The sequence below is a fragment of the Mustela erminea genome, chromosome 9, assembly GCF_009829155.1.
Source record: "Mustela erminea isolate mMusErm1 chromosome 9, mMusErm1.Pri, whole genome shotgun sequence".
Lineage (NCBI taxonomy): Eukaryota > Metazoa > Chordata > Mammalia > Carnivora > Mustelidae > Mustela > Mustela erminea.
Window position 1 is genome coordinate 87,184,147 of NC_045622.1, and position 19,233 is coordinate 87,203,379.

Below are 19,233 nucleotides of genomic sequence, written 5' to 3' on the forward strand. Positions count from 1 at the left end.
CTGAAACTCCCATCTACAGAATTGTCTTTTTTAAACTTCTTTTTTTCTTTCTTGCGTGTATTTCAGTCAGGGGCCCTAAAAATAGTTCTTAGAGAGGAGTGACTTTATTGTCTCACAGCAAATGTTTTTTAATTTAAAAACAACCCCTGAAAGAATTCTCTCATCTTTTCCCCAAAGTGGTTAGCTGGAATGTTTATTTTGCTGTCATTCCCTCCCTCTAGCCCTCGGCGCCAGGCTGAGTGAAGACTGCAGTGGAACGTTTTAAGTAGTGAGTGGGGGAGTGGGTGGGGAAAGCAAAAGCTCTGTACGCGTCTCGTTAGTTTCTCATGCGGGCGTAGAAGAGCCGTCTGATATGTGTACTATCCTGTATGCGATGGAGTTCTGATCGCGACTCAGAAGCGAGAGCCGGAGCCGTCTCTAATCTAGGAAGGAGGAAGGGAACAGAGCGAGACAGAGTGGAGGTCTGATGTGTCAGGCACTGTTTTACACACCGTTTCCCGAGAGAAATAGTCACTTTGGGAGCATTTGCCATGTACCATATGCTTTCATAAAGGACCTGGAATCATCGACCCCGTTTGACAGATGAGGAAACAGGCTCAGTGGAGTAAGTTTTCCCCAAGGGGACTCATTAATAAGTGGAAGGACTGGATTCAAACCTTGGTTTCTCTGTCCCCTTCCTGCTCCTCTCCGTCCGAAAGCCAGGGTGGAAAGTCTGACAGCAGAAAGCCATCTAGATTATAGACAGGTGCCTCTCAACTCTGCAGCTTTGGAGGGTGACTGGGCCTTATTCGATGCCAAGGGGAACATTCCCTGGTGCCTGTAAGGGTATTCGGATTATCTTGCTCTGGCTAGGCCCTCACATTGGGCCAATGAAGAGCAATTGCTTTTCAGGTATTATGAATAAATGTTATGACATCTGCTTTATGTTGAGAAGTAAGCCACAGTCAGGTTCTCCTGCAGATGGATGGGACAGGTCTGAAGTGGCAGGATGATGTCATTTGACTGTCACAGCCAAGCTGACTTCAGAAAAAACCAGGAGGAAGGCAGAATGTGTCTTTAATGATCTTTATGTGCTTCCTTCTTTACCCTCTGCTTAGACCCTAATCCTGGCCCTTTAAAGGTGATCATTTCTCCTTCCCTAGCAAAACTTAACCATCTACCTTGTCCCCCATCAGCTTCTAAGAGGACCACTGGCTCACCCAGAAACTCATCTGTTCTCAAGTGGTGTATGGTAACCCCACAACCTACTCTCGTCTTAATGTAGCTACTGATTTTTCACTTGGGGGCTCAGCCAGAAGTCAGTACCTCAGAACCAATAAGTTCCTCAGGTTTCGTAGCTTATGGGGAGATTTTGTGAACACGACAAAGACTGCAGCCGCCTTTTACCCGTGTCATATGTGCCAGTGCCTACGGCAGCCCTTTGATTCAGAGCGGTGGGGCTTTGTTCAGTCTTGACATTGGGTGATGGTATGTGAAGGGTGGAGAGCTTCGGTGTTCCTTCCCCTTCTGTCTCTCTGTTTCGGGCTGTCTCCTATTTGGTGTGTTCATGTATTTTGGGTCATCTTCTGGCCAGGCCAGCGCCTGTCTCTCATCTGACAGAATTGATGTGGAATCCAGGGACAGCCTCTGGTAAGATTGGCTGACTGTAAATTGGATGTGATGTTCATCTCCTTGTCTGTCTGTGTCGATAGGGGCAGATTCCTACAGTCCAGACCTGTTGGCTGTATCATGAGCTTTTGGAATAGTGGGGTGGGGATAGATTTCTTACCTTCTCCATTTCCTGGGGAGACTCCTAGCAAGAGTGTTTACTACAAGGGCAGGGATAGGACAGAGTAAATAAATAGGGAACCAGGCCTCCATCCGAATGGTTTCCTTTTATAAACTTCTTCTTCGTAGTTACACTCATCTCAGAGAAGGTGAGCTGGTAGACACACCTGAGTTATTAATTAGGCACAAGAAACCTCCTTGTAGTTCACTATCTCCCTAATTCCAAGCCCTCTCACTGTCCCTAGCATAAGCCTTAGACTCTTGGACAAGTGAGTCTGACTTTGGCAAAGAAGGAGTCCTTGGCTGTGCTGGGGAGTGTGTCCACTCCCTCCGGACCCCCACATCGAACACTGGCACCTCGGCTACCCTTCCAAGCTGAATGTCAGACTTGCACTGAAGATTCGGATCACACTGGAGCAGCATGATGCCTGCCTGGCCCCCGAGCAGGCTTTATAGTGAGCTGCCGCTAGGTGTTTGTTTTTTCTTGCTTCTCTGAAATAGCTGTTTTTGCTGCCTTGGGGAGTGTCACACAGATCCCAGGCTGGATATTTTAAGCACAGCCCTGGTTCAGTTTGGCGTGCTGCGGTGTGGTAGACGCCATATGGAGCCCTGACACCCTTCTCTCCCGCTCTTTCCCATCCACATGCCCCCCATCTTCTTAGGAGACACTTAGACATGACCCGTGGAGCAAAGTCCTAGGAGCTGCTGGTGAGAAACGCTTTCTCCCAGGGTACCCTCTCACATGCTCTCTCCAGCCACCGCGAACGTCTCATGGCTCCTGAATGCACTGAGCCGGCATACACCTTCAGGACTCTGGTCAGGCTGTTCCCTCCACCTGGCATGCCCTCCCTCTGGCCCCACAGGCTTCCCGGAAAATTCCAACCCATCTGTCCACATCGAGTGGCAGTCTTCGCTGACTCTGCAGGTGGAATTTATCATCTCTTCCTCTTCCCATAGAACATTGGCCGCATTCTTTGCTTGCACTTGAGCTCCAGCTGAGTCCCCTCTGTGTTCCCCTCCCTGGCATGTCATACGGGCTCAGCCATCGTGAGGCAAAATGGAAGCAGTCGGCTTTGGGATGGGAGCAATCTAGAAACAGTTGAATCTGGTTGAGTGCCCGTTACTTGGTAGTAAGGCAGCTAAACACGTGAGCTCATTAGGTATTCCTGTCCACTCTAGGAGGTACATCCCGGTATTTCCTCTGCCTCAGTTGCCGTCCAAAACCCATGCACCCATCATTCTCTGTCCCAGTATCCTGCTTGACCTTCTCCACAGTACTTCCCTCTATGTGAAGTTATCTGTTTCCTCGTTTATTAGATGTCTCCCTCACTAGAAGTGAGGCTCCATGAGAACAGGGACCTTGTTAGTCTTACTCACTGCAGTGACGCCGACAGCCTCATATACTGTGGGTGCTCAGTAAGCATTTGTTCCCTGAAACCGTGAATGAATGAATGATACCCCATGTTACAGACAAGCAGATTGAAGCTTACAGAGGTTTAGTAGCTGTGCCAAAGTCAACCTAGCTCAGAAGTGCCTAGATGTGAATCCTGGTGTTACTCCAATGTGAATGTGGACAATCCTAACAGGTTCTATAACCTCCTTTAGGCGTTTTCCAGGAAGACGGATCTTAGTGCTCCTAGGAGAAAAGTCTGCTTTTCTCCTGGTCATAGTTACTGCCTTGAGGGCCAGTCTTCCCCATCTTGCTCTTTATCTGCTAAATCCTTTCTCCTAGGCCAGTGGAGGTTGTGTGAGATCCCATGTGGCAGCCACCAGAATGCCTCCTAAGTGCCAGGCGTGGTGCTACACACTGGGCATACGATGGGGAGTGAGAAACAAGGTCAGCGTCCCAGGAGCTCAGGCGGTAAAGACATTTACAGTATTACCACACGAAGGGGTGCTGAATCCCTGAACCCCGGGAGGCTGCAGGGACAAAGCAGGGATCTTTCAGACCACCTTCAATGCCAGTTCTCTGCAGGCAGCCAAGAGGGCATCATTCCAGCTGAACTCACATTTTCTCTTCTAGTGACGTGGTGGGGGGCGGGAATCGGCTGAAGCCTCTAAAGACTTTCTCTGCATCCTAAGTAAAAGTGTGAGAGGTGGGTACGTCTCCCATCAGGCCAGATATGGTTGAAACTGAAACGGGTGTCTGACCCAGAGACCTTCTGTCCTGAGCCCAGGGGGCAGTGTCTTGGTGGCAGGCCCTTTTGCAGGGCTATGTGGCCCACAAGCACCAAATTAAGAATCTGAGGGAAACTGCTACCTTGCAGCCAGGTAGCTACAGGAATGTCACAGGCAGATCATAGTTGCTGACGTGGAAGACATGTGGCTAAACTTCTTTTTTTTCAAGACACTATTGGGATGCCTTACAGCAGGGAGGAAGTCTGCTGGTAATTGGTGTCCAAACTGGAGTCTGAGTCTGCTGAGGCCTTGGATGATCTTCAGTGATCCTCAGAGGTCTTGCGTCTGCTGCTGGCAGTAAGGAGCGCAGCCAGGCTGACGGGACCAGCTCGGGACCCCCCGCCCCTACCTGGGAGGGAAGAACACAGGCCAGGCCTCGGGTGTCCTTCCAGCCCTGCCTCGCTGTGGGACTTTGGGATGTCACTTCATTTCTGTGCTCTTTGGGTTTTTTCGTCTGTAAAAGGGAGTTTGCATTCTGTTAGGGTTATTATTATGAAAACCGAATGTGAAAATGTTGGTGAGGTGACGAGTTCAGAGCCTAGCTAATAATAACGATGGCACCCATTTAGTGAGTCCTTCCACGTATCACTGTCCGTTTTACACACGTGGAAACCTTTGTTTAAAGAGGCAGCCATCAAAAACTAATGATGTACTATATGTTGGCTAATTGAACATAATAAGTAAAGACATTCTACCCAAGGTCGTATGCTAATATGTTGGCCTGGGGTCTTGAAGCCATGTCGCTGAGTCTCACTCGTGCGCTTGTCCCACTGTCCCCACCATTACGACAGCTAACCCTGCTCTCCCACTTGCGCACCCACGCCTCAGCTGGCATTTCTCCTGAGGGGAGGGAGGGGCACAGTGATAAGCACCCTCTACTTCCATCTTGGCTGGGTGTCTCCCTCCCTCCATGGACCACTGGTGTGAAGCCCAGCTTGGGTTAAAGTCTTAGAACCCAAGCCTGCGTGGAGCCCAGCTCACAGCTGGATTGTGGAGGACTGGAAGTTGCCAGACGTGCAGCTGTTTTATAAGGAAGCCAGATGAGAACATTTCCTCCAGCAGATGAATTGGTTCTTCATATTTCCTTGCCTGGGAAGGGCTGGACCTGAGCTTGCTTCTGCTTTGCCCTCCGTGGCACAGCGTTCCTTGGACACACCCAGCCTTTACCAGTAAGGCTTAGTCGTTTGTAAGAGCAGCGCTGTTTATGATACAACATTTTCATCCACCCCTCGTACCCCCCCACCCCGCCTTGTGGTTATATGTGCCCAGTGATTGCAGTGACAGTCAGAAAAGAAAGAGAGTCTGGACTCACCTCTAGAAATATACTGTCCATGAGATGCCTGGGCAGTATCTCCAAGACCAGTAAGCTTCCCACAGTTAGCTTGGGAAGGCTTGGAAGGTTTCTAGAACAATGATACCTTAAGGAGTCATTTTGATAATCACTTAGTCATTCATTCAAAAAAGATTTGGGGAGGCTTCACTGGTGCCAGGCATATTACCCGGTGTTGGTGATGGAGCCGGGGACAAAATACTTAAGGACCCTTAGCATCTCAGAATAACTTTAGACAGTGACAAGCACCGTGAAGACAGCACAGCAGCCTGACCCCACAGTGTGGGGCTGGGGCGGCCACTCCAGACGGCTTGGGCAGGGGAAGCCTCTGAGAAGGTGACATTGAAGCTGACACCTGAATGTTAAGGAACCAGCCAATCATTCCAAGCCAGGAGGGGAGGAGCTTCTGGAACAGAACAGCAAATGCCAAAGCCTTCATGCAGGAACAGGCTCTGCTTATTAAAGAAGCAGAAAGAAAGCCAGTGTGGCCGGCAGGTGGCCCAAAATAGGTTAGAGAGGTAGGCAGAAGCCAAATCCTGTTGGGATTTGAGGGCCATGGCCTTTCTTCTAAGGCTATAGGAAGCCATTAAAGGATTTTAAATGGGACAGTAGCATAATCGGTTGCACATTTAAGAAGTATTACTCTGAATGCAGCTTGAAAATGAAACCGTAGGGAGGGTACGGGTAGAAGTAGGAAGACCAGTCAGAAGGCAGTGGCAATAGGAGGTGGTGGTGGCCATGGAGAAGCCGAGGGGACAGGTGGGGAACAGAACTTGCTGTGGATGCTGTGGGATAGGGAGATGGTGCTTCTAATGTTTAGAGCAAAATCGTCAGCACACAGAAAGTACTGAATAAGCTGTAGGTATTTATTGCCATTATGAACAAATGGTCTGTTACCAAACACCAAGGGAATGGGCTCAGGAAAGAATCTTGAGCCCATTCACATAACAGCATGATGCCTGTAGCACCTGTGTGACATCAGTGTTAGCTCTTCTCTTCTGTTAAGAAATGGCTTTCTTGGGGTGCCTGGGTGGCTCAGTGGGTTAAAGTCTCTGCCTTCAGCTCAGGTCATGGTCTCAGGGTCCTGGGGCTCTCTGCTCAGCAGGGAGCCTGCTTCCCCTTCTCTCTCTGCCTGCCTCTCTGCCTACATGTGATCTGTCTCTGTCAAAATAAATAAAATTTTTAAAAAAGAAAGAAAGAAAGAAAGGAATGGCTTTCTTGGGGCGCCTTGGTGGCTTAGTTTGTTAAACCTCTGCCTTTGGCTTGGGTCATGATCTCAGGGTCCTGGGATGGAGCCCCGCATCGGGCTCTCTGCTCAGCAGGGAGCCTGCTTCCCCCTCTCTCTCTGCCTGCCTCTCTGCCTACTTATAATCTCTGTCTGTCAAATGGATAGATAAAATCTTTAAAAAAAAAAAAGAAAAAAGAAATGGCATTCTTCAAGAAAATGGGGCTTGCAAGTTTGACGATGCATTCAGGAGCAGAGGTGTTGACTTCCAGTTAACCCTTACTGCCATCAACTCACTCTATGAGTTTAGCCTCTCTTAGGCTTGATTTCTTCCTATAGCTATAAAATGTATGGAGCACTTTCTCATGCCATGTACCATGCCAAGCTCTCCATATATAGAGATATATATGCCAGGCACTCTATATACGCTCATCCCCACTTAGTCTTTCCTGCAGCTCTTCCAAGTAGACACTAAATTGTCCTTATTTCCAGGTAGGAGCACTGAGCTCACAGTCCCACAGCTAGTAAATGGCAAAGTTGTGGCTCAAGCCTAGGTGCTTCCAACTCTTAAATCCACATTTATAACCCTCTGCGATATAAGATAGTCACAGGAGGTCTTGAGAGTTGGTTTGCTTCCAGTTTCCAACTTCCGGACCTCAATTCAAGGTCACCGTGGGACTCAAAACTATTGAGAACTAATCTGGAATACATTAAAAAAAAAAAAAGCCTACTATTCATATAGAGATTAGAGATTAGTGTCAAGTGTATATTTATTTATCGATCCTTTCTCCCTCTCCCTTTGGTAACCTGTAAGATACAGCAGCTGAGGCAACAGGAAATTTGAAGTCCAGCATTTTATTAAATCTTATGTTTATGATTTCTGTGGAAGGAGACTGCTTGAGAAAGATTGGATTTCCATTATTCACTTGCCAAGAAAAAATGAGAAAACTGGGTGGTGGCAGGGGAGGGGTTTCCTGAAGATGTAGGGAGCAGGGAAGGTAAGCCCTTGGGCTGTTTTCTGCTTTTCAGTTCCTCCACCCCCTGGAGTGCCTGGGCTCTAACAGGGGTTTAGGAAAGGTTTCTTTCCAGCCCTCACCACAGGAGGTTGTCAGGTAGGTGAAATCCCACCGTGCTGGAGGAAGGAAGGGAGGTTGAGGAAGGCCCACAGAAAGAGAAATGTCCCCATGCCATCTTCCTCTTGAAGTTCAAGTGGAACCCAAATAATAACATGGAAGTTATTTCAGAGAGGAGACACACACGAACACACGCCCTCCCCATCCCCACAGACACTTTGCAACTGCTTAGTGTCGGAAAGGGTATAGGGAAATGGGGCACTCTCACAACTCTAAATCAGTATAAGGTGATTTCTCAAGGGCAATTTAACAATGATATATCAAATACCTTTAAAAGTACATCTCCTTGGGTGCCTGGGTGGCTCAGTTGGTTAAAAGTACATCTCCTTTGCTTGTTGGAAAAATATCTGATTCTAGGACTGGGGAAGGAAAGCTACACGATATTAGAATGCCAGGAAGTACTCAAAACAAATCCCCACGCAAACCCCACGCTGATGATGGTATGTCTGGGACCATAGGGGCTGATGGAGTTCCCAAAGGCCAAAGCTGAACAATTTCAGCAACAATAAATAGAGTAGTATTGGGTTGTGAGCCATAGTGTAAAAGTAAACATCCATGAGTCCATAGTCCAAAAGTAAACATCCATAGAGTAAACTATTGGATAAATAAAGGAGAGGAGACCGCTCTCTTGTTCAGAAGAATTTACAGTAACATATGCAAATATTCTGCCCTCCGTGATGGGGGAATAGCTCCCCACTCCGTAGGTATGGTTTGCTCAGAGTCACTGCTTTCCAAAACCTATAGTATGGGAAGCAGGGGAAGAGTAACCTTCCAGTGAGAAATGTTAACAAGCACAGCCTGGGCCAGGTGATCAAGGTCAGCATCCATGGTGCTAAGTCAGAGTGATGGTGTCCTGGCTATGATGTGGTGAGAATGGCAGGGTCCCTCTGTGGTTCCCTCTCAAAAAGCCTGGAACCGCGGCCTAATCAGGACAAAAACATCAGACAAGTCCCATCCAGGGGACGCTCTACAAAATCCTTGCCCAGTACTCCTCAGAGCTATCAGGGTAATAAGAAATAAGGAGTCTGAGACACTGTCACAGCCAAGAAGAGACCAAGGAAACATGATGTTTAAATGTAGTGTGGTTCTTGGGTAGAATCTGGACTGGCATGAGAGTGTCAGGGCAAGACCAAGGAAATCTGAATAGAATACAGACCTCAGTTAATGCTGGCATACCGTTGCTAGCATTGGTAGCAATGCTATTGCTATTGGCTCATCGTAACAAATGTACTTTAATAATGTAAGATGTTAATAGTAGAGGAAACTACAAGTTAAGAACCCTCAGTGCTACCTTTGTAATTTTTCTGCAGATCTAAAGTTGCTGTTAAAAAATTAAGCTTATTGGGAGGGAAGGGGTTGTTGGGTGATGGGCATTGGGGAGGGTATATGCTATGCTGAGTGCTGTGAATTGTGGTAAGACTGATGATTCACAGATCTGTACCCCTGAAACAAATAATACATTATGTGTTACTAAAATAAATGAATAAATGCTGTGACCCAGGTGTTTCCCTCCCCACTCCCTTTGGAAATAGTTAAGGATGAAGCTAAAGACTCATCCACATGGGTATGTGTCATGGAGGTTTGGGTAATAAATGAAAAGTTAGAAATAATTTATATGTCCAGTAGTGGGTACAGTAAGTCCATACAATTCAATCAAGAATCACAATCTTACAGAAATCTATTTCTTGATAAGGAAAGGTAATTCCTTGATAAGGAAAGGATTGCTAGTTGAGTGGAAAAAGCAGATTTTGAAAGAGCCTGTGAATACATATTTTTATATATGCATGAGAGGGTATAGATAAATATATTTCAGTGTGTTAATGGTAATTATCACTGATGCATAATGCTATGGATTTTTCTTTTCATGGAAGCAGTACTTGCTTGTTACAGAAAGTACAGGTCAGCAAAAAATAAAATGTTACTTTCTGAATTTAAAAGAAAAAAAAAAAAGGCTGGAAATGATTCCATTATAAATGCAGCAGCAGTAACAGGAAACTCAATCCTAAAGAAGGCAGTTCTGAGAGCAGATGGGAGGTTGGCAGGCTAGCAAGCCCGCCTGTTCCTTCGTTCAAGAATCTCCCGACAGACGTGCGCTGCCTGAACAGACCCTCGTGTGCCCTTCCATCTTCCATAGAAACAGGCCACCACCCACTTAGCCCTTGTGGGGTGCAAGAAGAGTGACCACCTCTAAAAAGAGTGAACAGGTTGCAAGTGCATGGAGCTCAGGCTTGGCAGTGTGGTCCAGTGTGGACCTGAGGCCATGCTGGAGCCCCGCACCTCCCTCACAGGTGCCTACGTGGGTTGGTAAGCTGGAGAGCTGAGAGACAAACCTAGGGTCTGTTGCCTTCTCTTTCTGTAGTAATCCTGTCATTAGCTAGCATTGTTTTGTCTTAAAAAGAATTTGCATGTACCTTCCATCTCATTTTATCAACCCTTGGAGGTAGGTATCACTATTTTTCAGGTGAAAAAAAATTTGAGCCTAGAGGACTTAATGGCTGTCACTAAGGGACTGGGTAACCGGGGGTCAAAAGATACAGGCTCATGTCATACTCTTCCGATTGAGTTGGAGAGGAACAGGGAGAGGGACCCACAACAAAAACACGAGAGCCAGTGAATTAGCTCAGCAAGTGTGTTAAGTCAGAAAGGAGCTGATTAGCTTTTGTCTGGATTGGAATTTTCCTAAATTTTACTGGTAATGCAACACATCCTGATTTCCCAGAGTCACTAGCAAAAGCCTGGACTAAAACTTTAAAGTCCTCTCATGTTTTTCTCTGTTAATCCAGGATAAATGGAGGACATTTCAACTTATTTTATTTTAGACCTCATTTAGTTCCCTAGGCAGCAGCTCTAGGTAAGATCTGATTCCTTCCAGCACCATGACCCCCTTCACTGGCAGGCTGGGCTGCTGGGACAGGTCGGGGGAGGACACAGAAGTGGCAGCTGTGCTCTGTCTGGTGGAGGAGGGTCTCTGGGTTGGGACATGTGGTCCAGCCCCGAAGGCAGACTGATCCCATGCCTCCCAGCACTGGGTGGCCGTAGTGTCGGATGGTGAATGGACACCGTCCATGAGCTCCTTGACAAGCGCCGCATGGCTTCATTCTTGGAGAATACTCAATCTATCTTTACGAATCTAACCTTCCTCCCTTGTTGATACCTCTTAATTTCTCTATCCTCTTGAGTTGAATAATCCTTTTATAGCAATAATGAATTAATAAATAGCCAAAGACTCAGCAGATAGGAGTGATGCCAAATCAAATTAAGTTGTATTATATTCTCAAGAAAAGAAACTATTAAACTTGCGAGGTTGTAGTGCCTTCCACCTCCTTTATGAACGTCCTCTCATAAGCTGCCATCTCTGGGGAAGACGTGGAAAGGCTGAACTGCCTCTGTGCGGACGGGCTGAAAAACTGCCAGGCAGGGAAACACGCCTCCATCGAGGTGTTTGGGGGCTGGATGAGGTGGGGAGGAGGAGGCGCAGCGTACCCCTAACAGCGCCCACAAGAGTCCTCATCCCACGGGACAGTGGGCCACATGTGTGACACAGTGTGCCGGCTGGCTGCTGGCTGGTGCTCCCTAGCCCCACCCCGCTCCCCTCCCCCTGCAGCTGGGCCAACCCTAGCCCCAGTCAGGAGTCAGGAGCTCTAGGCTCCTCAGCTAAACTTTGGGTTCTTATACCCCCTAAAATTTAGAAAAAGTTAATATGTCTCCTTGCCCATTTTAAAGTTAAGTCCTATATATCAAGTTTAGATGGTTGAAAAGGATATGATATCTGATATATTACGTGGTATGAGCTTTACATAACATTTTTGGCAAAACTTTGGTACCACTTATTAAATGTACAGGCAAGATATATTGTATAATCTAATTGCAAAGGTTTTTATGGTCAAACCATCCAGCCAAATCAGTCTTGCTTTCTGTCAGACCCAGATCTGGTTTCATTTTTTCAACTCAAATAAACGTATTACTACATACCTCATGACAACCATCTGACTTCTGAATGTGAATTCTTGGGTCTGTGGACAGACAGGAGCACACAACCATGCCAAGAGTTTATTGACTGGGCAAAATAAATATTTCTTGCCCTGCTCTCATAGGACTCCTCTTAGAAGGATTTTAAAATTGTCCCCTGGTAAGGTTCAGGAGGGGAAGAGGTGTGTATTTCTTTTCTGAAGTGCAGTACGGTGATTGTGAGAGTGGGAAAGTGGGAGTGGCTGCAGAGAACGTGTAGATGGCAGGCCATGTTCTTGGAAAGGTCAGTTTTAAGAAGGAGTGTATACGAAGTTGAGGATCTGGACGTGTATTTCCTTAAGATTACACATGCCCAGATACCCCCCAAGGAAACTGAGACTCAGAGAGGTTGAGTAACTCACCCAAGGCTCCACAGCTCACAGCTCATTAGTGCCAGAGCAGAGATTTGAACCTATTTCAGTCTTGGTGACCTCAGAGCCATTAGATAATACTGCCTCTCTCGTCTGTAAATACCTACTACAGAGTGAGCTGTCCTTTTTTTTTTTTTTTTTAAGATTATATTTATTTATTTAATTGACAGAGAGACAGTGAGAGAGGAAGCACAAGCAAGGGGGTTGAAAGAGGGAGAAGCAGGTTCCCTGCTGAGCAGGAAGCCCGATGTGGGGCTTAATCCCAAAACCCTGGGATCATGACCTGAGCCAAAGGCAGACACTTAGTGACTGAGCCACCCAGGTGCCCCCCCCTTTCTAATGAAGTTTGTAATTTTAATTCCAGTATAGTTAACATGAATGGCCTGTCTTTCTAACACCATTAGTTCATTCTCAAAACAGCAACAGTGACCTCAACAACAACACAGTGGAAAGAATTTCAGTAACATCTGAGTACTGATCCAATTATAAATCTAAATGTGGCTGGTAGATATGTCAGAGGAGGATGGTAAGTGGCTGAGGTAGAAGGCTGTTACTTCCCTTGGACAAAGTGAAGACTTCTTATAGACTATTTAAGATAAAATCTTACGAACACAGACCAGCTTATATACAAAGTGAAGAAGCATTCAGGAGATGCTATCTCATACTAATTACATTGTGTAACCCTCCAGGAGGAGACCACACACAGGGTGACCAAAGTTCTGTGTTAATCCGTTCACTTAAGATCCTTTTTCTTCTTCATTATTGTGAAAAACAGTTTGCTAGTTAATTAGGAAAATGAATGTGCTGTATTTGAAGATGCTAATTGTGGGGGGAAATTCTCTTCCCCACCATTTCTTTCCTCTTCCCTCTCTCCCTGCTCCTCCACCTCTCTCCCCCATCCCCTACTAGGCTGTAAAGTCTACAAGGGCAACTGCTGTGTCCATCATTCATTGTTGTGCCTAGCATCATGCATAACACATAGTAGACAGTCAATAAATGTTTAGCAAATGAAAGAATCAGTGATGTGCCGGAAATCCAAGATCTCATGCTTTTAAACCATGAGATGAACTGTATCAGACCCAAGAACAGATCTCTTTGAGGGTCATGAGAAAAGATTTTATCAATCAGGACTCCTGATCTTTTCCCCAAGCCAAGGCACAAGTCTTAGAGTAGAGAACCTAGCAACTAGGAAAGCACTTAATTTATTCTCAACTTTATTATACTCAGTTTGGGGGGAAGGGCTGTTGACCTTTTTGTGAATATGATGAAAATTACAGCCTTTCTCAAACAAAGGAACACACAGACAAAATTTTATGTACAATTTAAGTAGGTTCATGAACCCTTTAAAGTATGCATCTCAAGAATGCTGAGAAGTGAACCACAGCTTAAGGAAAGGGCACAGCCATCATGCTGGACCTCTCGTATTTGCAGGAAAATTGACACGAGAACAATAAGAGCTCGCTTTGGGTATAATACCAAAGGGGAGAACATGGCGCCAGTTCCAACTGTGCCTTGATTCTAGTGAGACACTTTCATGAAAGGCCCTTTGTTCCCTTTGGGACAGATGCCACCAAACACTGCTTTTTTAAATGACAGTCTACTGTCCAGCCCTTCCCAGCATGCACCCTTCATCCTGTGGTTGGACAACAGGCAGGAAGAGGGAATGGAAATAGGGCAGAGTTTTGGATGGTGAAGGTTGCTGAGTTGGTTCTTTTGGCTCCTGGAGTACACTTACATTCATTTCAGCCTCTGTGTCTTGAAATGTTTTCGCCCTTAGTGGAAGTACTACAAGTCTGTTGCCTAGGATATGTTCCCTTAAAGTCGCTCCCAAATGGATGCAAAAAAACAGATTTTATATAGACAGAGATAATCCCTCGTGAGATAAAAAATTTCTAGGTCATCACTGGGAGCCAATACACCCCAGGCCTTCCCTCTTCTCCAGCTCCTATCTCTCCCAGAGGAAGACTTCTCCTCTCTTCCAGATACCCCCACTTGATTACTTCAGACTTTATCCAGCCAGAACTCATCCTTGAGTGTTAAGGGCACAGACTTCACTGGTGACCAAGGGTTTTCTGTCTCAGCTTTACTTTCTTCCTCTGCAAAGTGGGGATAACAACACCAGTCCCTACATCCTGGGGTCGTGGTGAGGGGCGCTTAGCTCAGTGTCCCCAGCACGCAGTAGACACTTGACCAAGCTGGCTCTCTTTTAAGGACGGGGGCCTCTAGAAGTGGAGGAGGAGAAACTGGGCAAGTTTGCTACGTTTGTCCTTCTCAGTGTGCTCACTTCTGCCCCATCCCCATCTGGCCCTGCTTTTTCTCCACCCCAGTCCTGGATCAGCAGGACCAAGCCAGGGAGGTTCTGAGCTTAGGCACCTGAGGTCCTGGCCATGCCTCTGGGACTCATAGCTCACGTTTTGGCCACTGAAATATCACTGACATTGTGGACGCCCTGGCCAGAGCAATAATGACGGACTATTCCTTTCAGCTCCTTCCTTCCCTCCCTTCCTGTTGTTTTGATTTCTCAAAATCAAACCCTTTTTGAAAACAACGATTTATTGAACACTTTCACTGGTAACACTAATACTTCTCTATTAATCCTAGTGCTGGTGCTAATAAACAGTGTTGGTAGTGTTTTACGCTCTAGTTGTAGGTAGAGGGGAGGGTAAATAGCAAAGAATGTATAGGGTGTGATAAGGACGATGAACGAAATAAAATGGAGAATGACCAGGGAATCCGACTTGGAATACCTTCTTTAAGGAGGCGACATTTGAACCCTGTGATTGTCCCTGGGTGGGAACTGAAACCCTGGCTTGATTCCGAGTGAGAATCTCTGTTGGGAGTCCCAAGCCATAGCTTCTCCTGGTTTTCTCTCCTGACAATAGAGGGTTTAAGGCTAAGGGGAAGTCAAACTCCTGATTTTTACCAATTCTTTATTTTGTCAAGTAAGCTTTAAAAATATTATGACCCTCACCTGTGCCCTTACAGATAAACTTACTTACCATGTGCCAGGCATTGTGTGTTGTACATGTATCCTCTGAGTTAATCCTCCAGTAACCCAAGGAAGTAGATCAAAATTGTCAGAATTATCCCTATAGTCAAATAAAGAAACCAGAACTTAGAGAAGCTAAGTAACTTGCCCATGGCCAACGGCTAACCAGTGGTAGGTTTAGGACCAGGATTCAGATAAATCTGAGAACAGAGCCTATCTATGTCTTTGGCCAGTAGATGAGACCGCTCCCATCTCGTGATGTCTTAGCTCACCTGGTTCTCCTTTCCTCTGCAGCGGTGCCAGTGAAGAAGAGGACACATGAAGGCTTGCCATCCCCCGTGGAAACTCATCCCTTCCCCCCCGTGTGTATGTGATGGCGTGTATGTAGCAGCTTCTGAGTTCTGTGAAAGGTGCCCACCAACAACCGTACTTCCACCGGATACATCCCCAGGTCCACAACAGGCACAGATCTCTCCAAGGGATGACCGACTTTATTGTTACTGACTATGCTTTTCATTCTCTCGTCATGGTAGGTCAAGAAAAAGTGACCCTATGATCAACCAGGAACAGTTAATTAAGAAGCGTCCTTCAGGTAGTCCTTCAATGGCTGCTTTGAACTTACTCAGGAAAGCCAGCCCCCGTGATATTGTATACTCAGACAGCATCGCTTTAGCTGGAAGGTTCTGGAGTAATCTTGAAGGGCAGTCAGAATTTTTTTTCCTACCTGCTACTAAAACCCCACTTTATTTATATTGCAGCATGGAGCAGTGGGGAGCACAGTAGGGCTCTGTAGATAGTCTCTAAAAGTCCAGTTATACATTTGTGAAAATGTGGCTCCACGAAGTAAGATGGGTGGCGTGAAGACAGGGTGGGAGAAGGAGTTAAAAGTTCGAAATACAGGGATATTTTTAGTACATGAGGTTATCTGGCACTTCAGATCCATAATTCAGTGCTGTGGAAATGAAAAAAATGATTGAAGAGGTAGAAAGGAAATGACTTAAAAAAAAAAAAAAAAAGGACCAAAGAGATCTGATTAAAAGTTGAAATCAGTATTTCTGAAACTCAAATTGCCTGAATTTCCAAAATAGTCACTAAAGGATCTGATGGAACCTGAACAATTTGGGTGAATTCTGCCGGTTTTCTGGGTCTTGTTACAATGTGAAGGCTGGGATGTGTATTACCAAGTGGGAATTTTCAGTGTATGTTTTTGTCACCCCCGCTCTAGCCCCCTTGGCCTCATTTGGCTGAAATGCAGTATAGGGAGAGTCCTCGTCACTCTGCTCTGCTGAATCAAGCCCTGTCTCCCAGCAGGCATACCCACCTCTTCCTCCAGCTGGAACCCCTCTTCCCATGGCACCCACCGCAGGCCTTCAGCCCTGCCCGCACACTCAGGCTCTCCCCTTTTAAGTACCATGAGCAGAGACACGCCCCGGTGGGACGTGCAGCCTTTCCCCTCCCAAGTCCCATTTCCTTACAACCAAGTTTTCTCCTCCCAAGTAAGAGTGATTACCAGGGAATACAAACCTGCAAGTTAAAAAGCCTGCATTTTCTGAAAACATCAGTTTTACTTAACTGGTTTGGAGTCAAGGGATAACCTTATTTTTAGATAAAACAGCTACATCATGAAATCAAGTGTTCATACACAAAGTTGAGAGAAAACACTTCACACTTCACAGGGAATTCGTATTTACTGGTGGGGTGCATGTTCCCTCTCGTCTGCCTCTAGTGGTGTTTTGGGGTTCACTTCTGAGAAGTACAGTTGGCACTTATCCAGGCAGCTGACCGAGGGCCTGGACCTCTAGTCGCCTCTGACATGGAATTGAAGGCGCCTGCACTGGGAGGAGTTCCTGTCTTCCTGCCTGCCTGCGACCCCTGTACCTGTCACAGAGCGTTAGGGCCAGCTGGCATGTGCACGCGTGGTTTTGAGGCAGAAACCGTACTTACTGCAGGAACCCTATTTATATCATAGTCCAGTCCTGGGCTAGCTATGAAATTATTTCTTTGAGGCCAGGAAGCTACCGGGCATATGTGCTTCTGGGTTAAGATTATTCTAGCTCACTAAATATGTTAAGATGTCAGGACTGAGAGTACTTTGGGCTGTTAAAAAAAAAAAAAAAAAATATATATATATATATATATATATATATATATATATATATATATATATAACTCTCAAACTGGTGCCCCACCAATGGGTGAGACAATTTTGGTGCTTTACCTATCCACCTGCAAAGACTGGAGAATTTGGCATACCACTAATTACAGCCCCCCACTGTATCCCACAGAACTACCCATGAAGAGGGACCAGTGGCTACTCTTACAGGAGTTTAAGAGCCAGAAGATGAAGACTTTAGGATCTAGATGCTTGTGTTTGTCTCTCCCCAATAATTATTGTTTAATCTCCAAATAGCAGCCTTATCTTCACAATGGACAGACCATTGGCTGCTCCCTACTACATTGTATGTTATTACTTAAAATCGGTATTTGGGAAACCCCAGCATTTATGCAGTGGATATGAACAGAAATATAAAAGTACATGCCACTTTGTCTCAATATATTGTCATATCTCTGTAATTTTCAAGGAAAGCACTTTTGCTTTTATTTAAGATTTTGGATTTGTTTTATGGGCTCCTGCTGTCTTCAGCACCTGGTAAAACTTTAACCAGGGAAGCATTAAACATCACGCAGAAGCTTCTGCCCAGGCTCCTGAGTCCCTGCCAGCAGCATTTATCAGTAAGAACTAGGGTGCTTCCTGCCATGACACCAGCTTCCCTCAAAGCTGGACCGTGCTGCCCGGCCTTACGCCCCAGCAGGATGAGGCGTCCCTCCTCCAGGACAGTAACAGAGTGCTCAGAAGTGTGTGCTGGCTGGGTGCAGCCCTAGGTTTGCAGAAATCCCCGGGGAGAAGTCATCAAGGGCGGCAGGTAATGAATGTCTCGGGAATGAACTGGGTCCTCACAGCAATCCCTGTCTGCTTTCCAAATTTGGGTTCTCCGGAGGCTGGGAGTGGGTTTGTCCTTTGATTTGATGTTGTGAAACCCAGGGCAGTTCCAAGAAGTTCTCTTAGGAGTTTCGGCTCTGACAGCCCACTGTATTGAAGACCAGCTGTGATCCAGGCTTTGTACTCGGCCCCCATTTGTCCGATGATAGAACGGATGTAGAGTAATAGGGCCCCTTGTCTTGAGTTACACAGCAAGGAAGTACTAGAGCTCTCCCTCACTTTGTGGTGGGCTGTAGGACATCCACAGGACAGAAGGAGGAAAGGGCTTCTGGGTCTCCCACTGCAGTCTGACTAACTATCCATAGCCAGAATCCCACTGACTCTGGATTCGTTTTTGAAGTTGCACTTCATGGCCACCGTTTGGGCTCAGAGATGGCCTCAGGGTGGCCTCACTCTTCTACCTTAGCAGGCACGTGAAGTACACATTGCTAACTTGAGCCTGTCCCCAGGAGTTGGGGGAGCCTTTCCTTTCTGGGGCCATCCCCCATAAATAAAGTGATTCTAGGCCTTCAAGAGTATAGAAGTTCTCAGAGATAGTAAAAGCGGAGGGTGTTCTGCTCTCTAAGTCTATCTGAAAATGTCTGGCACTGCACTCCTGCAGAAGAGGAAACCTTCACTTGTGAGCCCAGCCGGTGTTGTGCTCTCTGAGGGGGTGTTAACTCAGACGCCAGTGGATCTGGACTTTCCCACTGACAGCTGATGAGTCTGTGTGCAGGTGCACAAATGTACACGTGCACGTGGATATGCACACACATAAATATATGCGCATGCACACGCAACTTAAGAACTAAGGGGAATTCAGAGCAGCCCCTCGTTACCTTGCATGCCCCTGCAGAGGTTTCTGCTAGCCCTGATCACGAGCATCCCCGGACCGTCGGAGCTTCGGTGCTCGCTTCCCAGGTGCTAACGAGAAGAACAGCTCCTCCGCAAAGGTCGTCAGCCCCTAAAGCACTGAGCCAACGCAGCAGCCCTGAGGGGACTTGCACTCCGGACCTGCTCTGACGGATGTCTGACGGCTTGCGAAATTTGGATGACCCAGCCATTTTGGTGACCTGGGGGTCTGCCCACTCCGGTCAGGCCTGAGGGCACAGCTGCTGAGTTTATGACTTGTGGTCATGGCAGGGCACAGGAAGTCCTCTTCCCTACCTAGAAAATACTCCCTTGCCGATACTCGAAATTCCATACTCACATAATGGCCGCCCAATACATGCTTTGTACTAAGAAAATGGGT

General features: G+C 46.6%; 1 protein-coding gene across 4 annotated transcripts in view; it reads left to right on the forward strand.

Moving 5' to 3' along the window:
• TRIM44 (tripartite motif containing 44) overlaps positions 1–17,102 on the forward strand; it is a 106,319-nt gene extending 89,217 nt beyond the window's left edge. For all 4 annotated transcript variants that reach the window (XR_004288970.1, XR_004288969.1, XM_032356459.1 and 1 more), the window contains one exon: positions 15,296–17,102. Coding sequence is in view for 2 of the 4 variants with exons in the window: in XM_032356459.1 (XP_032212350.1) it covers positions 15,296–15,323 (28 nt within the window). In the remaining 2 variants the exon portion in view is untranslated. The remainder of the gene's footprint in view (positions 1–15,295) is intronic.
• The last annotated feature ends 2,131 nt before the right edge of the window (positions 17,103–19,233 follow it).